Consider the following 17,779-nt stretch of genomic DNA (forward strand, 5'->3'; position numbering starts at 1 on the left):
AAAATATATTTCCCATTGGAAAAAGAAAACAAAGGCATCTGAGGACAACACTGGAAGACAATCCTTTCTGCCCATCTTTACAATTCCATCCTCTACTAGCCTCCTATGTTTGTGAATACATCTAACAATATTTAATTGAAATCTATGCCATAAATATGGGTAACTCCACCCATAGCTGATGAATGCTTCTGGTCCACTTCTCAAGGCAAACATTCTCAACATGTATTAGAAGCTATACAAATATACAGATGGATATTTACAAAAAGACACAAATGGTCTAAGTAGCAAAGAGCCTGTGCAGAACAGGAAACAAAATAGAAATCCACCTGGGTCAGAGGTATAGGGTTAATTTCTCTTGCAGAGGCTCAGGTTTCCCTTTGATGGGTCTTTAGTGGTCCAGCTATGTTCAAGAGGAGGAGCATCTTTTTTTCTTATTAACCAAACATGCCCAGGTATAGCTGCTTCTCTTTCTTGTGGTAGCTGCTGAGTTCTGACTGTGTCAGCTGGAGGTACCGCCGAACATTGGCATCTTAGAAGATGGAGAAGCCAGTTAAGAGACATACCATAAAACACATTAGGCAGGAGAGGGTTGCTAACATTCTCCATTTGTTTTCTTTCTCTAAAAGCTGAATATATCACAACTATTTCAGTTAACAGTAAATTCCATTACTTGATATCAAGTTGAATTATTTAAGACATTTTTTTAAAAAAAATTCATTTTATTTATTTGAGAGGGAAAAGGTATATTGGGAGAGGGAGAAGGAGAGAGAGAAGGAGAGAAGGGCATGCCAAGGTCTTCAGCCACTGCAAATGAACTCCAGATGTATGTGCTACCTTATGCAGCTGGCTAACATGGGTCCTGGGGAATAAAACCTGGGTCCTTTAGCCTTGCAGGCAAGTGCCTTAACCACTAAGCTAACTCTCCAGCCCTAAGGCATTAATTTTTTTTAATTTATAGATTTGTATACTATATAAATTCAACCAGTAAACATTGATGTAACAATTACAGGCATTATAAAGATTTTAGACTGTTTTTTTTTAAGTAAATGCTTAAGTTGGGCATGGTGGCACATGCAGCACTCAGGAGGTAGAGGTAGGAAGATTGCTGTGAGTTCGAGGCCACCCTAAGACTCCATAGTGAATTCCAGGTCAGCCTGGGCTAGAGTGAGACCCTACCTCGAAAAAAAAAAGAAAAAGAAAAAGTAAATGCTTGTTTAGAAATAAAATGCTACTTTTTCAAAATACAGAATTGGATTCCAATAAAACAATTTAATAAAATAAGGCACAATGTTTAATAAGGCAAAATTCGCAGGAGGTTATATACGGTTCATATAAGATCACATTTTTTTATGTCCTGAGGGGGAGGGAAAGAAGTTCTAGAACTAAAATAGCTTAAACACTGTTTTTAGAACATTTGCTAAGGCATTAATTTTTAATATTTTTTTTTATTTTGAGGTAGGGTCTCTCTCTAACCCAGGCTGACCTGGAATTCACTCTGTAGTCTCAGAGTGGCCTCGAACTCATGGTGATCCTTCTACCTCTACCTCCCGAGTGCTGGGATTAAAAGCATATGCCACCATGCCCAGCTCTTTTAGCTTTTTAAGCTGGTCTCAAACTTGATATGCAGCCAAAGATAACTTTAAACTGATCAGCTTGCCTCTACCTTTCAAGTACTGGATTATACACGTATACCATCATATCCAAATTAACATATTCAATTAATTTTTTTTTCTGCATAAGGTAGGGCTGGTAATCAACTCCCCGCTCCCCTGACAGGGTCTTCCCAAGCCCCTGGCCTTAAACTCATGATCCTCCTGCCGTACTCTCCCAAGTGCTGGGATCACAGATATGTGTCATGTCCACTGTGGTTGCTAATTTTATAATAGAAGAAAAGTGGATAAAATAGTTACAGGACTGCTAAATACACTAGTCACATAAGTGGCAATTTATGTTTGTTTTTTAAATTTTTATTTATTTGAGAGCAACAGACAGAGAGACAGAGAATGGGCATACCAGGGCCTCCAGCCACTGCAAATGAACTCCAGACACATGCATTCCCTTGTGCATCTGGCTTATTTAGGTCCTGAGGAATCAAGCCTTGAACCAAGGTCCTGAGGCTTCACAGGCTAGCACTTAACCGCTAAACCATTTCTCCAGCCCCCAATTTTTTTCTTTCCTTTTATTTATTTGAGAGAGAGAGAAAAAAAAAGAGAGAGAAAGAGAATGGACATGTCAGGGCCTCCAGCCACTGCAAAGGAACTCCAGACCCATGCAACCCCTTGTGCATCTAGCTTATGTGGGTCCTTGGAGAACTGAACTGGAGACCCTAGGCTTTGCAGACAAATGCTTTAACTGCTAACCCATTTCCCTGGCATGCCCATTCTCTATCTGCCTCTCTCTCTCCCTCTCAACTTAATAAATAAATTCATTTAAATAAAAAAGGCAGGTACAACCATGCCTGGCTGTTTTGCTTCACACACACACACACACACACACACGAATATATTTATTTATTTAATTTTTTTTTTTGAGGTAGTGTCTTGTTGTAGCCCAGGCTGACCTGGAATTCACTATGTAGTCTCAGGGTGCCCTTGGACTGACTGCAATCCTCCTACCTCTGCCTTACAAGTGCTAGGATTAAAGACATGTGCCACTAGGCCCAGTCTATATAACTTGAGAGAGAGAGGGGAAGGGGGGGAGAGAGAAAGAATAAATATGAGAATGGGCATGCCAGGACTTCTAGCCATAGCAAATGAATTACAGATGCATGAGCCACCTTATACATCTTACATGGGTACTGAGGAATTGAACTTGGTTCCTTAGGCTGTGCTGGCAAGTTACTTATTTGAAAGAGACACAGATAAAAAGAATAGGAGCCAGGCGTTGGGGCACCCACTTTTAATCCCACCACTCAGGAGGTAGAGGTAGGAGGATTGCCATGAGTTCAAGGCCACCCTGACACTACATAGTGAATCCCAGGTCAGCCTGGGCTCCATTGAGATCCTACCTCAAAAAAAAATTATTTATAAAGAAAAAAATTTATTTATTTGCAAGCAGAGAGAAAGACAAGACAGAATGTATGATCAGGGCCTCCTGCCTGTGTAAAGAAATTCCAGACATGGCCACTTTGTGTATCTGACTTTACATGGGTACTGGGGATCAAATCCAGGCCATCAGGTTTTACAAGAAAGAGTCAACTCTTCAGCCCCTTTGTTTCTTTTTTGAGATGGGGATCTTATTATTTTGCTCAGGCTGATCTTAAACTTGTGGGTTCAAGTGATCTTTCTGCCTAAGCGGTAGCTGGGACAGCAGACATGTGCACCTGTGCCCCATTAGCAGCATTTGTTCTATATATATTTGAGGGTAAGAAACACAAGTAGCTCATATTGCAATCTTTACTAGTTCATGGTGGCTTTAGCATTCACTTAAATCAGTGAAATTTTTACTGCACTGTTATGTTTGGGGACCCTCTACTTTTAGATTCCAATAGCTGCTTTTAGAAGGAATAAAAATAAGGAGTAAGTCAGTAATCCCAGCACTTGGGAGGAAAAGGTAGGAGGATCGCCATGAGTTCAAGGCCACCCTGTGATTACATAGTGAACTCCAGGTCACCCTGGGCTAGAGTGAGACCCTATCTCCAAAAAAAAAAAAAAAAAGAATTCAGTTTCCAATGTGATAATCCAAGTGTCCAGGAATGAATTTGCTATCTGCCTCACCGTGTCCTTTCTGCCTTGAAAATAAAGTGTCAGATCTCAAACTCTCAGTAGGTTATCTTCCAGGTCAAAGCGAGAGTTAGCTGAGCTAAAAGATATAATGATAGCTAAAGCAAAGGTCAGCTCCCATCTGGAGGGCATGCCAGATGGTTACCAGGTTCATTCACTGGAATCTATGGTCATATTCCCCCCAAAGAATAGGAACTAAACCTTGAAAACAACGTTTGTAGGGCTGGAAAGATGACTAAGCAATTAATGTGCTTGCCTGTAAAGCCTAAGGATCCAGGTTCGATTCTCCAGGACCACATAAGCCAGATGTGCAAGGTGGCATATGCATGTAAAGTTAGTTTGTAGTGGCTGGAGGCCCTGGTGTGCCCATTTTCTCTCTCATTCTCAAATGAATGAAAAATAAATAAAAAATATATTTTTTAAAAGTTTCTAAGCCAGTCATGGTAGCGCACAACTTTAATCCCAGCACTCGGGAGGTAGAGGTACAAGGATCACCTTGAGTTCAAGGCCACCCTGAGATTACATAGTGAATATCAGGTCAGCCTGGGCTAGAGTGAGACCCTACATTGAAAAACCATATACACACACATGCAAAAAAAAGTTTTTAGGGGCTGGAGAGATGGCTCAGCATTTAAAGGTACTTGTTTGCAAAGCCTCATGTCCCAGGTTTGATTCCCTAGTACTCATATAAAGCCAGATGCACAAAGCGGTGCTTGTGTCTGGTGTTAGTTTGCAGTGGCTGGAGGCCCTGGTGTATCTAACCTCTCACAAACTAAATAACGTTTCTGAACTGGGCATGATGCTACACACTTGTAATCTTAGCACTTGGGAAGTGAAGGGAAGTAAGATCAGGAGTTCAAGCCTAACCTCCTCTAAAGATTTGAGGCCAGTCTGCACTATATAAGACTCTATCTCACCCCTTCCCTGCAAAAAGTTTCTACAATCCCTGCCATGAGTTGGGCACAGAGATACACACCTATAATCCTAGCACTCAGGAGGCTGAGAGGCAGGAGGATCACAAGTTTAAGGTCATTCTGGGATATACAGTGATATTCTGTCTCAAAAACCTAAAATAAGGCTGGAGAGATGGCTTAGTGGTTAAGCGCTTGCCTGTGAAGCCTAATGACCCTGGTTCAAGGCTCGATTCCCCAGGACCCACGTTAGCCAGATGCACAAGGGGGTGCACGTGTCTGGAGTTCCTTTGCAATGGCTGGAGGCCCTGGCATGCCCATTCTCTCTTTATATGCCTCTTTCTCTCTCTGTCACTCTCAAATAAATAAATAAAAATAAACAAAATTAAATAAAACCTAAAATAGGAGCTGGAGAGATGGCTTAGCAGTAAAGGTGCTTGCCTAAAAAGCCTAATGAGCTGGGTTGGATTCCCACATAAAGCCAGATGCACAGTGGTACATGCATCCACAGTGGTACATGCATCTGCAGTGGCTATAGCCCCTCTCTAAACCCATTTTCTCTCCCTTTCTTTTTTTTTTTTTAATCACATTTTAATTTTTTTCTTTCAATACTCTTTATTAATCCTAATTTTGGAGTTTAGATAACATGAACTCAGGATTGTGTTAATTCTTTTTTTAAATTTTATTTTTTGTGTATTTTTACTTATTTATTTGAGAGTGACAGAGAAAGAGACAGTTAGAGACAGAGAGAGAATGGGCACGCCAGGGTCTCCAGCCACTGGAAACAAAATCCAGACATGTGCGCCCCCTTGTGCATCTGGCTAACTGGGTCCTGGGGAACTGAGCCTTGAACCCGGGTCCTTAGGCTTCACAGGCAAGCGCTTAACCACTAAGCCATCTCTCCAGCCCTTCTCTCCCTTTCTCTCTTCTATTTCTCTCTGCTTGCAAGTAAATAAATAAACTAAGCCCATCGTGGTGGTGCATGCCTTTAATCCCAGCACTTGGGAGACAGAGGTAGGAGGATCTCCATGAGTTCGAGGCTACCCTGAGACTACAAAGTGAATTCCAGGTCAGCCTGGGCTAGAGTGAGGCCCTACCTGGAAACATCAAGGTGGGGGAGGGTGGAGTCGGGGACTCACAAAAGTGGAAGGCTTGTTCACTTGTATACCTATTCCTTTGAACACTTTTTGAATTTTTTTTTTCCAGAAGGCAAAACTTAAGAGACTTCATTAGCTTAAGAGAAGGAAGAAGGAGAAAATACAGAGAGCTCCTGCCACACAGAAGACAGAAGGGGATAAAGTCCAAGTGGGAGGAGTCAGAATCTCCTCCCCCCATCTTGGCCCAGCAGGACCAAGATGAGGGGAGCTTACCAGAGTGAGGTGAAAAGCCAAAAAGAAAGCCATTTTTTGAATTTTGAAACATGCAAAACATTGCCTATGTTTTTTAAAAATCAAGAAACTGAAAATGTTAAAACCTGCTGTCACAAGTTCAACCTTAGCAAGACAATTTTTTTCTCATTCATAATATCTTTTTTTTTTTTTTTTTTTTTGGTTTGCAATGTAGGGTCTCACTCTAGCACAGGCTGACCTGAGATTCACTATGGAGTCTCGAACTCATGGCAATCCTCCTACCTCTGCCTCTGCCTCCTGAGTGCTGAGATTAAAGGTGTGTGCCACCACGCCCGGCTTTTTTTTTTTTTTATTTGTTTTTTGTTTATTTTTCTTTCTTTATTTGAGAGGGACAGACAGGGAGAGAAAAAGGCAGAGAGAGAAAGAAGAGAGAGAGAGAGAGAGAGAGAGAGAGGAGAGAGGGAGGGAGGGAGAGGGAGAGGGAGAATGGGTGCACCAAGGAATCCAGCCACTGCAAACGAATTACAGATGCATGTCCCACCTTATGTAACTGGCTTATGTAGGTCCTGGGGAATCAAGCCTCAAACAGGCATCCTTTGGCTTCACAGGCAAGCACTTAACTGCTAAGCCATCTCTCCAGACCCTCTTTTTTTTTAAATTTATATTTTATTTGAGAGAGAGAGAAAGAAACAGAGAGGGAGAGAGATAATGGGCATACCAGGGTCTTCAGCTCCAGTTAACTAACTACAAACACATGTCCCACCTTGTGCACCTGGTTTACATGGGTCCTGGGGAATCAAACCTGGGTCCTTTGGCTTCACAGGCAAATGTCTTAATCACTAAGCCATCTTTCCAGCTCTAATCATCTTTCTTTTCTTTTTTTTTTTCTTTTTTTTTTTTTTTGGTTAGGGTCTTGCTCCAGTTCAGGCTGACCTTTAATTCACTATGTAGTCTCAGGGTAGCCTCAAACTCATGCAATCCTCCTCCTTCTTCCTCCTGAGTGCTGGGATTAAAGGCGTGTACCACCATGCCTGGCCCTAATCATCATTTTTGTTGATATATAATAGCTATACAACATAAGGGGTACATGGACCTGATAATTCAATACACATACACAATGGGTAATAGTCAGACTGGCTAATTAGTATGCCCATCTCCTTATACTTGATCATTTCTTTGTGCCAACAGCAGGACAATTTTACCTGAGCTTACCACTTCAGTGCCTTCTCACTCACCTTTAGGCTGCCTATTGACAGCAGCCATCAGGTAGTGCCGAGCCTGGTCATAGTCCTGCAGATGGAAGAAGGCCACTCCAGCCCGGTACAAGGCCTTGGCGTTATCAGGCTGACGTTCCAGGACTTTCTGACTGTATTCCCTCACTCGTTCGTAGTTCACTGGCTCCATCTGAAGGAGGCAGGCTAATGGGTCAAGTTAAAGGTAGAGAGAAGTACTTTATTATATTGTTCCACTCAAGGCTGTACCTAACATTCACACATTCAATGAAGTGTCCCCCATGATCACACCCTCTTCAGGCACTGGAGAGGAGGCAGCGAATCAAAGCTTTACATACGTGCAATCTACTTCGATATCTACAATTGTCTTCTATGTGCCTAGTGCTATGAGAAGCCCAGCCTGTTAATCAAAAAACAAACAAAACAAAAAAAGTATACTTTGGGGCTAGAGAGATGGCTTAGTGGTTAAGCGCTTGCCTGTGAAGCCTAAGGACCCCGGTTCGAGGCTCGGTTCCCCAGGTCCCACGTTAGCCAGATGCATAAGGGGGCGCACGCGTCTGGAGTTCGTTTGCAGAGGCTGGAAGCCCTGGCACGCCCATTCTCTCTCTCTCCCTCTATCTGTCTTTCTCTCTGTGTCTGTCGCTCTCAAATAAATAAATAAAACATTAAAAAAAAAAAGCATACTTTGGAATTTGATTTAAAACTCTCTCAAGTTGGGTGTGGTAGTGTACACTTGTAATCCCAGCACTTGGAAGGTAGAAACAAGGAGTTCAAATGTATCCTTTCAGCCAGGCGTGGTAGCACATGACTTCAATCTCAGCACTTGGAAGCACAGGTAGGAGGATCACTGTGAGTTCGAGGCCACCCTGAGACTACATAGTGAATTCTAGGTCAGCTTGGACTAGGGAGCGACCTTACCTCGAAAAACCAAAAAAAAAAAAAAAAAAAAAAAAAAGCATACTCTCATACTGAGTTCAAGCAAGGCTGGGGAGGATGGAGGGCAGAGGTAGGAGAAATGTGGTAAATTCAAGGGCACCCTGAGACTATATAATGAATGTGAATTCCAGGTGAGCTTGAACTAGTGATATCCTACCTTGAAAAACCAAAAAAATAAAAAATTATTGCTTAGGAGGTAATGTTTAGGTCAATATTTTACCTTAAAGAAAAATACAGTTAGGGGTATAGCTCAGTAGTAAAGTCTTTGTGTAGTATACTTGAGGCTGTGAGTTCAATTGAGGAAAAAATAGAAGGGAAATACATTTCCTATTTCACAACTGTGTGTATGAATATACAAGTGTTAAATTATGGCGCTGCGACTGGGCAGATGGCTCAGAGGTAAAAGGTGTGTCCTTACAAAACCTGCCAGCCTGGGTATGATTTCCCAGCCACCCACAGCCACCAAGGTAGCTGGACAGGCATCTGTTCACAACAGCAAAAGATCCTGGCATCCACACAACATCCCCAATAACAATCACTTTTCCTTCATTATTTCAGTCAACAACTAGTTGTCAAGCACTATATGTAGACACTGAATTGGGAGCAAAGGTCCAGAGGAACGAGGCAAACATCTTGGTATGCCTGTGCATGCTAGTCTCCAAGTGGAAACACAAACAAATGAAAATTTAAGGGTACACTGAAGAAATAAAACTGTGTTGTGAGGAAGTCAGACTGTTGCTTAGCTACCAAAGGCTTCTCTAAGAAAGCAACGTTTGGCCTGGCATGGTGGCACACACATTTAATCCACTTGGGAGATAGAGGTAGGAGAATTGCTGTGAATTCAAGTCCAGCCCCAGAGTGAGCCCCAGGTCAGGCTTGGATAGTGAGATCCTACCTCAATAAAAACTAAAAATATGCTGTGCATGGTGGCTCTCGCCTTTAATCCCAGCACTTCGAAGGCAGAGGTAGGAGGATCGCCATGAGTTCGAGGCCACCTTGAGACTACATACTGAATTCCACGTCAGCCTGGGCTAGAGCAAGACCCTACCTTGAAAAACCAAAAAAATAAAAAATAAAAATAAAAATAAACCAGAAATATAAAAAATAAAAAAGTATCAGGGATGTATTCCCTCATTCCCTCCCATGGAGGGAATACATCCCTGATACGTTTTTTTAACTTACTGGCCTCACACAGAAGCCCAATCATCTATAGCTAGGATCCACATATGAGAGAGAACATGCAACGCTTAGCTTTCTGGGCCTGGGTTACCTCATTTAGTATACTCCTTTCCTGATCCATCCATTTTCCTGAAAATTTCATAACTTCATTTTTTTTTTTAACCACTGAGTAGAACTCCATTGTATAAATGTGCCATATCTTCATTATCCACTCATCACTTGAGGGACATCTAGGCTGGTTCCATTTCCCAGCTCTTGTGAATTGAGTGGCAATAAACATGGTAGAGCATGTACTTCTAAGGAAATGGGATGAATCCTTAGGATATATCTAGGAGTGCTATAGCTGAGTCATACGATATATCAATTTTTAGCTGTCCTAGGAACCTCCACACTGATTTCCACAATGGCTGGACCAGACTGCATCCCTACCAACAGTGTAGAAGGGTTCCTCTTTTTTCACATCCCCACCAGCATTTATGATCATTTGTTTTCATGATGGTAGCCAATCTGATAAGAGTGAGATAGAATCTCAATGTAGTTTTAATCTGCATTTCCCTGATGACTAAGGCTGTAGAACATTTTTTTAGATGCTTATACGCCATCCATATTTCTTCTTTTGAGAACTCTCTATTTAGCTCCAAAGCCAAGTTTAAAAAATTTTTTTGTTAGCCGGGCGTGGTGGCACACACATTTAATCCCAGCACTCGGGAGGCACAGGTGGGAGGATCACTGTGAGTTCAAGGCCACCATGGAGCTATAGAGTGAGTTCCAGGTCAGCCTGGACCGGAGTGAGACCCTACCGCAAAAAACCAAAAAAAAAAAAAAGAAAAATTGTTTATTACTTATTTATTTGAGAGCAACAGAGAGAAAAAGAGGCAGAGAGAAAGAATGGGTGCACTAGGGACCCCAGCCACTGCAAACGAACTCCAGATGTGTGCGCCCCTTTGTGCATCTGGCTAATGTGGGTCCTGGGGAATTGAGCCTCGAACCAGGCAGGGTCCTTAGGTTTCACAGTCAAGCACTTAACTGCTAAGCCATCTCTCCAGCCCCATAGCCCATTTTTTAATTGGCTTGTTTGATTTCTTATTATTTAACTTTTTGAGTTCTTTGTATATCCTAGATATTAATCCTCTATCAGATATATAGCTGGCAAAGATTTTTTCCCATTCTGTAGGTTGCCACTTTGCTTTATTCACAGTATCCTTTGCAGTACAAAATCTTTGTAATTTCATGAGGTCCCAGTGGTTAATCTGTGGTTTTATTGCCTGAGCAATTGGAATTATGTTCAGAAAGTCTTTGCCAAGACCAATGTTGAAGGGTTTCTCCTACTTTTTCCTCTAGCAATTTCAGAGTTTCAGGTCTGATGCTAAGGTCTTTAGTCCATTTGGACTTAATTCTTGTGCATGGAGAGAAAGAAGAATCTATTTTCATCCTTCTACAGATACATATCCAGTTTTCCCAGCACCATTTGCTGAAGAGGCTGTGTTTTCTCCAATGAGTATTTTTGGCATTTTTATCGAATATCAGGTAGCTATAGCTACCTGGACTTGTATCTGGGTCCTCTATTCTGTTCCATTGATCTACATGTCTGCTTTTGTACCAGTACCATGCTGTTTTTGTTACTATGGCTCTGTAGTATAGGTTAAAATCAGATATGGTGATACCACCAGCCTTATTTTTGTTGCTCAGTATTATTTTCGATGTTCGAGGTTTTGTTGTGATTACAAATTAACTTTTGGATTGTTTTTTTCTATTTCTGTGAAGAATGCCATTGGAATTTTGATGGGGATTGCATTAAATGTCATCCCTGATACTGAAAACTTAAAACAGGGGTAGTCATGAACTCTCAGGGTGTAACATCTGCTGATGTCTGGATAAGTGTATATACTATGCTTATCAAACTGCCGAGTAAGCACTTCTCTTAATATTCGTACCCTTATATTAATGCTACTCTCACTTTGGATAGAGAATCTTCTCTTTTCAGATGGCAGTGACCTTGGGATGACTCAGAAGGTATCATAGAGCTGGAAAAAAGTGACTGGAGTACTGAGTAACATCTCAACCACACCTTCCAAGGATCAGGGTCTAATGCGGAAGAGGTGTCTGAAAGAATGTAAGAGCCAAAGGAAGGGTAGGACTCCTTACAATGTGCTCCCTCCAGACATAACATGACCTGGATATCCATGATCTCATAGTGCCTGACACTACTTACACAAGACCATCATAAGAGGAGGAAAAGATCATGGTATCAAAATAAAAGAGAGACGGATTGAGATGGGGAGGGGATATAATGGAGAATGGAATTTCAAAGGGGAAAGTGGGGGAGGAAGGGCATTACCATGGGTTATTTTTTATAATCATGGAAAATGTTAATAAAAATTGAGAAAAAAATTAAATTGAAAATGTGCACAATAAAAATAAATAAAATAAATAATAAATAAAGTAACTTTTAGAAGCTGGGGATGTACCTTAGCCACACAGTGTTAGCCCAGCATGCATGGGGTTCTTAGTTTTGATCCCCAACACACACAGACACACACAAAACTTTGGGGCTGTGTGTTCAAGGCCAGCCTGGGGCTATGGAATGAATTCCAGGTCAACCTGGGCTACAGTGAAACCCCACCTCGAAAAAAATAAAATAAATAAATAAAACTGAAGATCCCCATGTATGCAACAATTTCCATTTTCCAACTTTTTCTTTTCCATAGCATTTACTATCTGATATACCCTGTATTATTTATTATCTATTTCCGACTTGAACATGCAAATGTTTCAGGAATATATTTATTATACTGCTAATGCTCAGCACCTAAGAATTGTTGACCTGAATAAATTAAAATCTTAGTTACTATAATTACTATTGTTATTTGAAGTTAAGTGTATCATTAAACAAATATTGTAAGAAACCTAGGATTCTGGTGGTTGTGGTGGCACAAGACAGTAGAGAATTGCTGAAGAGGCTGGAGAGATGGCTTAGCGGTTAAGCGCTTGCCTGTGAAGCCTAAGGACCCTGGTTCGAGGCTCAATTCTCCAGGACCCACGTTAGCCAGATGCACAAGGGGGCGCACACATCTGGTGTTTGTTTGCAGTGGCTGGAGGCCCTGGCGCACCCATTCTCTCTCTCTCTCTCTCTGTTGCTCTAAAATAAATAAACAAAAAAAATTTTTTTTTAAAAAAAGAGAATTGCTGAAGAGGCAGAGGCAGGAGGAACAGAAGTTCAAGGCCAGGTTGGGGCTATACCTTTTAGGTGTTAGGGAGATGGCTCAGTGGTTAAAGGAGCTTGCTTATAGAGACTGACAGCCCAGGTTCAATTCCCCAACATCCAAATAAAGCCAGATGCAAAAAGTGGCACATGCACCTGGAATTCATTTGCACTGGCAAGAGACCCTTGCATGCCCATACACTTACTCACACATGTGCAAATAAATAAACATTAAAGAAATCTAACTTTGGGCTAGAGAGATGGTTTAATGGTTAAAGCACTTGTATGCAAAGCCTAATGACCTGAGTTCAATTCCCCAGTACCCATGTAAAAGTAGTGAGTGCAACTGGAATTCTTTTGCTAGAGGCCTTGGTGTGCCCATTCTCTCTGTCTCTTTTTACTTGCAGATAATAAATAAATAAATAAATATTTTAAAAAATCAGGCTAGCTGGGCATGGTTGCAAAGCCAAAGGACCCATTCCCCAGGACCCACGTTAGCCAGATGCACAAGTGGGCGCACTTGTCTGGAGTTTGTTTGCAGTGGCTGGAGGCCCTAGTGCGCCTATGTTCTCTCTTTCTCTGTCAAATAAATAAATAAATAAATAAATTTTTAAAAAATTAAAATAATAAGAAATCCAGGTTTCACTATAGCTAGTGAATATTGCATTACTTATTTATTTGTGTTGGAGACTGAACCCAGGTTTTGTACATGTACACGCTAAGCATGGGCTCTACCACTGAACTGAGCTATGCTACTAATTCATTTCTTCTTTTTTTCCAAGGTAGGGTCTCACTCTAGCTCAGATTGACCTGGAATTCACTATGTAGTCTCAGGGTGGCCTTGAACTCATGGTGATCCTCCTACCTCTGCCTCCTAAGTGCTGGGATTAAAGGCGTGCACCACCATACCCGGCTCTTTTTTTTTTTTTTTTTTCCGAGACAGTCTCATGCATCTCAGTCTGGCCTCAAATTTCCTATGTAACTGAAGATGACCCTGAACTTCATGTATAAAAAAAATTTTATTTATTTACTTGAGAGAGAGAGAGAGACAGGGACAGATAGAATGGGTACACCAGGGCCTCCAGCCACTGCTAACAAACTCCAGACGCATGTGCCACTTTGTGCGTCTGGCTTATGTGGGTCCTAGGGAATCAAACCTGGGTCCTTTGGATTTGCAGGCAATTGCCTTAACGGCTAAGCCATCTCTCCAGCCCCCTGACCTTGAACTTCTAATCCTCCCTTCTCCACATTCTGAATGTTGGGATTGTTAAGCATGGTTTATGCACTGCTGGAAATAGAACTCAGGGCTTCAAGCATGCTAGGCAGATCACTGTACTCCCCAAGCCACATCTCCAGTTGAATATTGTAATTTATTTAAAATTTTTATTAACATTTTCCATGATTATAAAAAAATATCCCATGGTAATTCCCCCCCCCCCCACTTTCCCCTTTGAAATTCCATTTGAATATTGTAATTCTTAAAAAAGATCACATTTTAGTGAGGGTGCATCTTACTTATATAAAGTCTGCCTAGCATGTGCAAGGCTGTCCCTCCTGGGTTCCTCCTCAGTACCACAAAACCTTTTTTTTTTTTTTTTTTAATTTTTATTTTCCGAGGTAGAGTCTTACTCTAGCTAAGGCTGACCTGGAATTCACTATGGAGTCTCAGGATGGCCTCGAGCTTATGGGAGTCCTCTTACCTCTGCCTTTCGAGTGTTAGGATAAAAGGCGTGTACCACCAATCCCAGCATCACAAAACTATCTTTTTTTAATTTATTTATTTATGAGAGGGTAAGAATGGGCACACCAGGGACTCTTGTGGCTGCAAACAAACTCCAGATGCATGTGCCACTGGTGGGTCTGGCTTTACATGGATACTAGAGAATCTAACCCCGCCATCAGGCTTTGCAAACAAGTACCTTTTAACCATTGAAACATCTCTCCAGCCCAGGCTGATCTAGAACTCATTCTGTAGCCCAGGATAGCTTCAAACTCATAGAAATCTTCTTACTTCAGCCTCTGTAGTAGGACTGAAGATACAAGCCATCACAACTGCCTATAAAAGTGCTTTAAAAATTTGTTTTTAATTTTTTTTAAATTTTCATTTATTTAATAGAGAGAGAAAGAAAGAGACAGAGAGAATGGGTGCACCAGGGCCTCTAGTCACTGCAAATGAACTCTAGACACATGTATCACCATGTGCCTCTGGCTTTATGTGGGTCCTGGGGAATTGAACCTGGGTCTTTGGCTTTGCAGGCAAACGACGTACCTGCTAAGGCATCTCTGCAGCCCTAAGTGTTTTTTCTCTTTCCTTCTTTCTTTCTTTTTTTTGAGGTAGGGTCTCACTTTAGTCCAGGCTGACCTGGAATCCACTATGTAGTCTTACAGTGACCTTGAACTCATGGTGATCCTCCTGTCTCTGCTGGCATTAAAGGCGTGCATCACCATGCTCGGCTCAAAATTGTTTTGTAAATTAAGAATTAGCCAATCCTGGTGGTTTACACTTGTCATCCCCAGCACATGGGACGTAAATACAAAAGGATTGCCAGGAATGTGAAACCAGCTGGTTTACAAAGTGAGTTTCTGGCCAGTCTGAGCTACATAGTGAGACTGTCGCAAAACAAACAGGGTTAGAGGGACAGCTTAGCAATTAAGGTGCTTGCCTGTAAGGCCTAAGGACCAATGCTTGATTCTCCAGGTCCCTCATAAGCCAGATGCACATGCGCAGGTGTTACACACGTCTGGAGTTCAACTATAGTGGCTGGAGGCCCTGGTGCGGCAACTCTCTCTCCCTCTCTCTTGCACACACCCAGACATTTAAAAATAAACGGCTAGAGAGACTTAGTGGTTAAGGCACTCACTACCTGCAAAGCCAAAGTACCCAGGTTCAATTCCCCAGGACTCATGTAAAACCAAATGCACAAGGTGGCACATGTGTCTAGAATATGTTTGCAGTAGCTAGAATCCTGGTATACCCATTCTCTCTCTCCTATCTGCCTCTCTATCTCTCTCAAATACATACTTTAGGGAAAAATAGTGCTCGGGAGGCAGAGGTAGGAGGATCCCCATGAATTCCAGGCCACTCTGAGATTACATAGTGAATTTCAGGTCAGCCTGAGCTAGAGTGAAACCCTACCTCAAAAGAAAAAAAAAAAATTTTTTTTAAATTTACAAAAAGGTCAACAGCCAGGTGTGGTGGCACATGCCTTTAATCCCAGCATTCGGGAGTCCAAGGCCATCCTGAGACTACATAGTGAACTCCAGGTCAGCCTGGGATAGAGTGAGACCCTACCTCAAAAATGAAAAAAAAAAAAAAAGTCTGTTGAGCTTGCCTAATAACAACAAATGCTGGGGAGGCTGAGTTAAGAGGATAACTGATTTTGAGGCCAGCATGGGCGCTACAGAGTGAGTTCCTGGTAAGCCTGTGCAAAAATGAGACCTTACCTCAAGTAACCAAAAATTAATAAATAGGGCTGGGGAAATGACTTAGCGGTTAAGGCGTTTGCCACTGAAGCCAAAGGACCTCTGTTTGATTCCCCAGTACTCACATGAGCCAGATGCACAAGGGGGTGCCCATGCGTCTGGAGGTCATTTGCAGTGGCTGGAAGCCCTAAAGTGCCCATTCTCTCAATCTGCCTCTTTCTCTCTCAAATAAATAAATAATACATTTAAAAATATATAAATAAAAAGGGCAATAATTAGCACATGTAGAAACTACTGATAATGTCTATGGACTCAACTTGGAATATCAGATTGCTTCACTATACTGAGAAACAACTTACTTAGCTCTATGATTAATTTTATGAAAGAAATCTCTTCTCAAGAACGGAAACACCCTCTAATCACTGTAAACGAACTCCAGACCCATGTGCCACCACGTGCATCTTGCTTTAGTACTGAGGAATCGAACCTGGGTCCTTAGGCTTCGCAGGCAAGTGCCTTAACCGCTAAACCATCTCTGCAGGCCCGTTAAGTCCATTCTATACCCACTATATCCGAATTCCTGGGGTTTAGGTCCTAGAAAGTTGTGTATTCACAAACTCCAGGTGAGGTTCAAGGCGCCCTTCTCCTTAACAACGTAATGAGAGCGCTATAGAATGGAAACAGATGTCAATTCACTGCCTAATATCCAGATGACAGCAGAAAAGAAAGTCAGTCAGTGTTGCTTGTGATGTTCACACAGTGTGATGCTCCTACCCTTCAGCCCTGTTCTTACCAGCTAAATTGTTGTAGCAGTCTGTCTGGGTGGTATGTAGTACGTTTTCTTGCTCAGGTGTTAGAGCTGGGCCCTGAGGTCCTAGGTTAGGTATCGGGGAAGGCAGACTTGGGTCCAGACACCGCAGCTGAAGCAGAGCTCGATGGTACCTACTCACAGCATCTCGGTACTTCCCTTCCCGGTAGCGTTGGTTCCCTTCCTCCTTGTATAGCTGAGCCTCCTGCAGGCGCTTCTCCATAACTCTTGGTTGTCCGGTGCCCTCGTGAATGGGGAAAAGAGAGCAAACGAAGCTCTGGCGTTAGGTTCAAAATAACTGATATTTGGCAGCGGACTTTGGAAGGTATGGAATTGTCCTTCTTCAGAAGGGACCCGGGGATTTAAGCTTTGCTGCTTCTACTAGTCTCCAACTCCCCTCTCTGCAGGATTTTTCAGGCATCAGAAGTGCAACGAACTTGTTTGTGAGACTCGGTAGTGAAAACTCGGACGAAAAGATTTCTCAGAGTTGGAGGAGGGGTTCCCAGGGTAGGTACAACCTCGAAAATTCAAAGTTCCTACTAATAAACTGAGGAAGGTGTGGGAACGCCTGCAAAATTCGCTTTCTTCTTTCTTTTAGTCACACCCCCCTGACCTGGAAGAAGAGGGAGTAGGCGGGAACTGCTACAAGTCAAAAGCGTCTCCCTCCTTCCCAGCGCTTTGTCCTTCAGAAAGCATTTGTCGATGTCTCTGCAGTTAGTTGTGGCGAATTAAGTCTGTGTGTCCAACCCACCGGCGAAGCTGAGAAGGCCGCACAAGGATGTCAACCGCAAGCCCACCCAACGCCCTCTGCAGAGGCAGGCCCGGAAGTCTCCCCCCCAGGGCTTCAGTTTCAGGGCGGGAGCACGGAGAGGAAAGGGTGAGGCCGGCCAGCAGACTGGTACCTAGGGCGCGCGCATTGCGCCACACCGCCCAATCAGAAGAGGGTCTAGAAAAGTAATCCCGCAATAAACGACCCCGCCTCCTCAGCGGACCAACCCGGAAAAAAAAAATTCCCCG

At 42.5% G+C, this 17,779-nt stretch overlaps 1 protein-coding gene across 1 annotated transcript; it reads right to left on the reverse strand.

The window, feature by feature from the left end:
• Positions 1–431: 431 nt before the first annotated feature.
• Ttc9c (tetratricopeptide repeat domain 9C) lies at positions 432–17,662 on the reverse strand. The gene is made up of 3 exons (XM_045158222.1): positions 16,748–17,662; positions 7,218–7,400; positions 432–529 (listed from the first exon to the last, which is right to left on the reverse strand). The coding sequence occupies exons 1-3, from the start codon at positions 16,983–16,985 to the stop codon at positions 435–437; spliced, it is 516 nt and encodes a 171-aa protein (XP_045014157.1). The 5' UTR covers positions 16,986–17,662; the 3' UTR covers positions 432–434.
• Between the last annotated feature and the right edge of the window lie 117 nt (positions 17,663–17,779).

This window comes from Jaculus jaculus, chromosome 1 (assembly GCF_020740685.1).
Source record: "Jaculus jaculus isolate mJacJac1 chromosome 1, mJacJac1.mat.Y.cur, whole genome shotgun sequence".
Taxonomy (NCBI): domain Eukaryota; kingdom Metazoa; phylum Chordata; class Mammalia; order Rodentia; family Dipodidae; genus Jaculus; species Jaculus jaculus.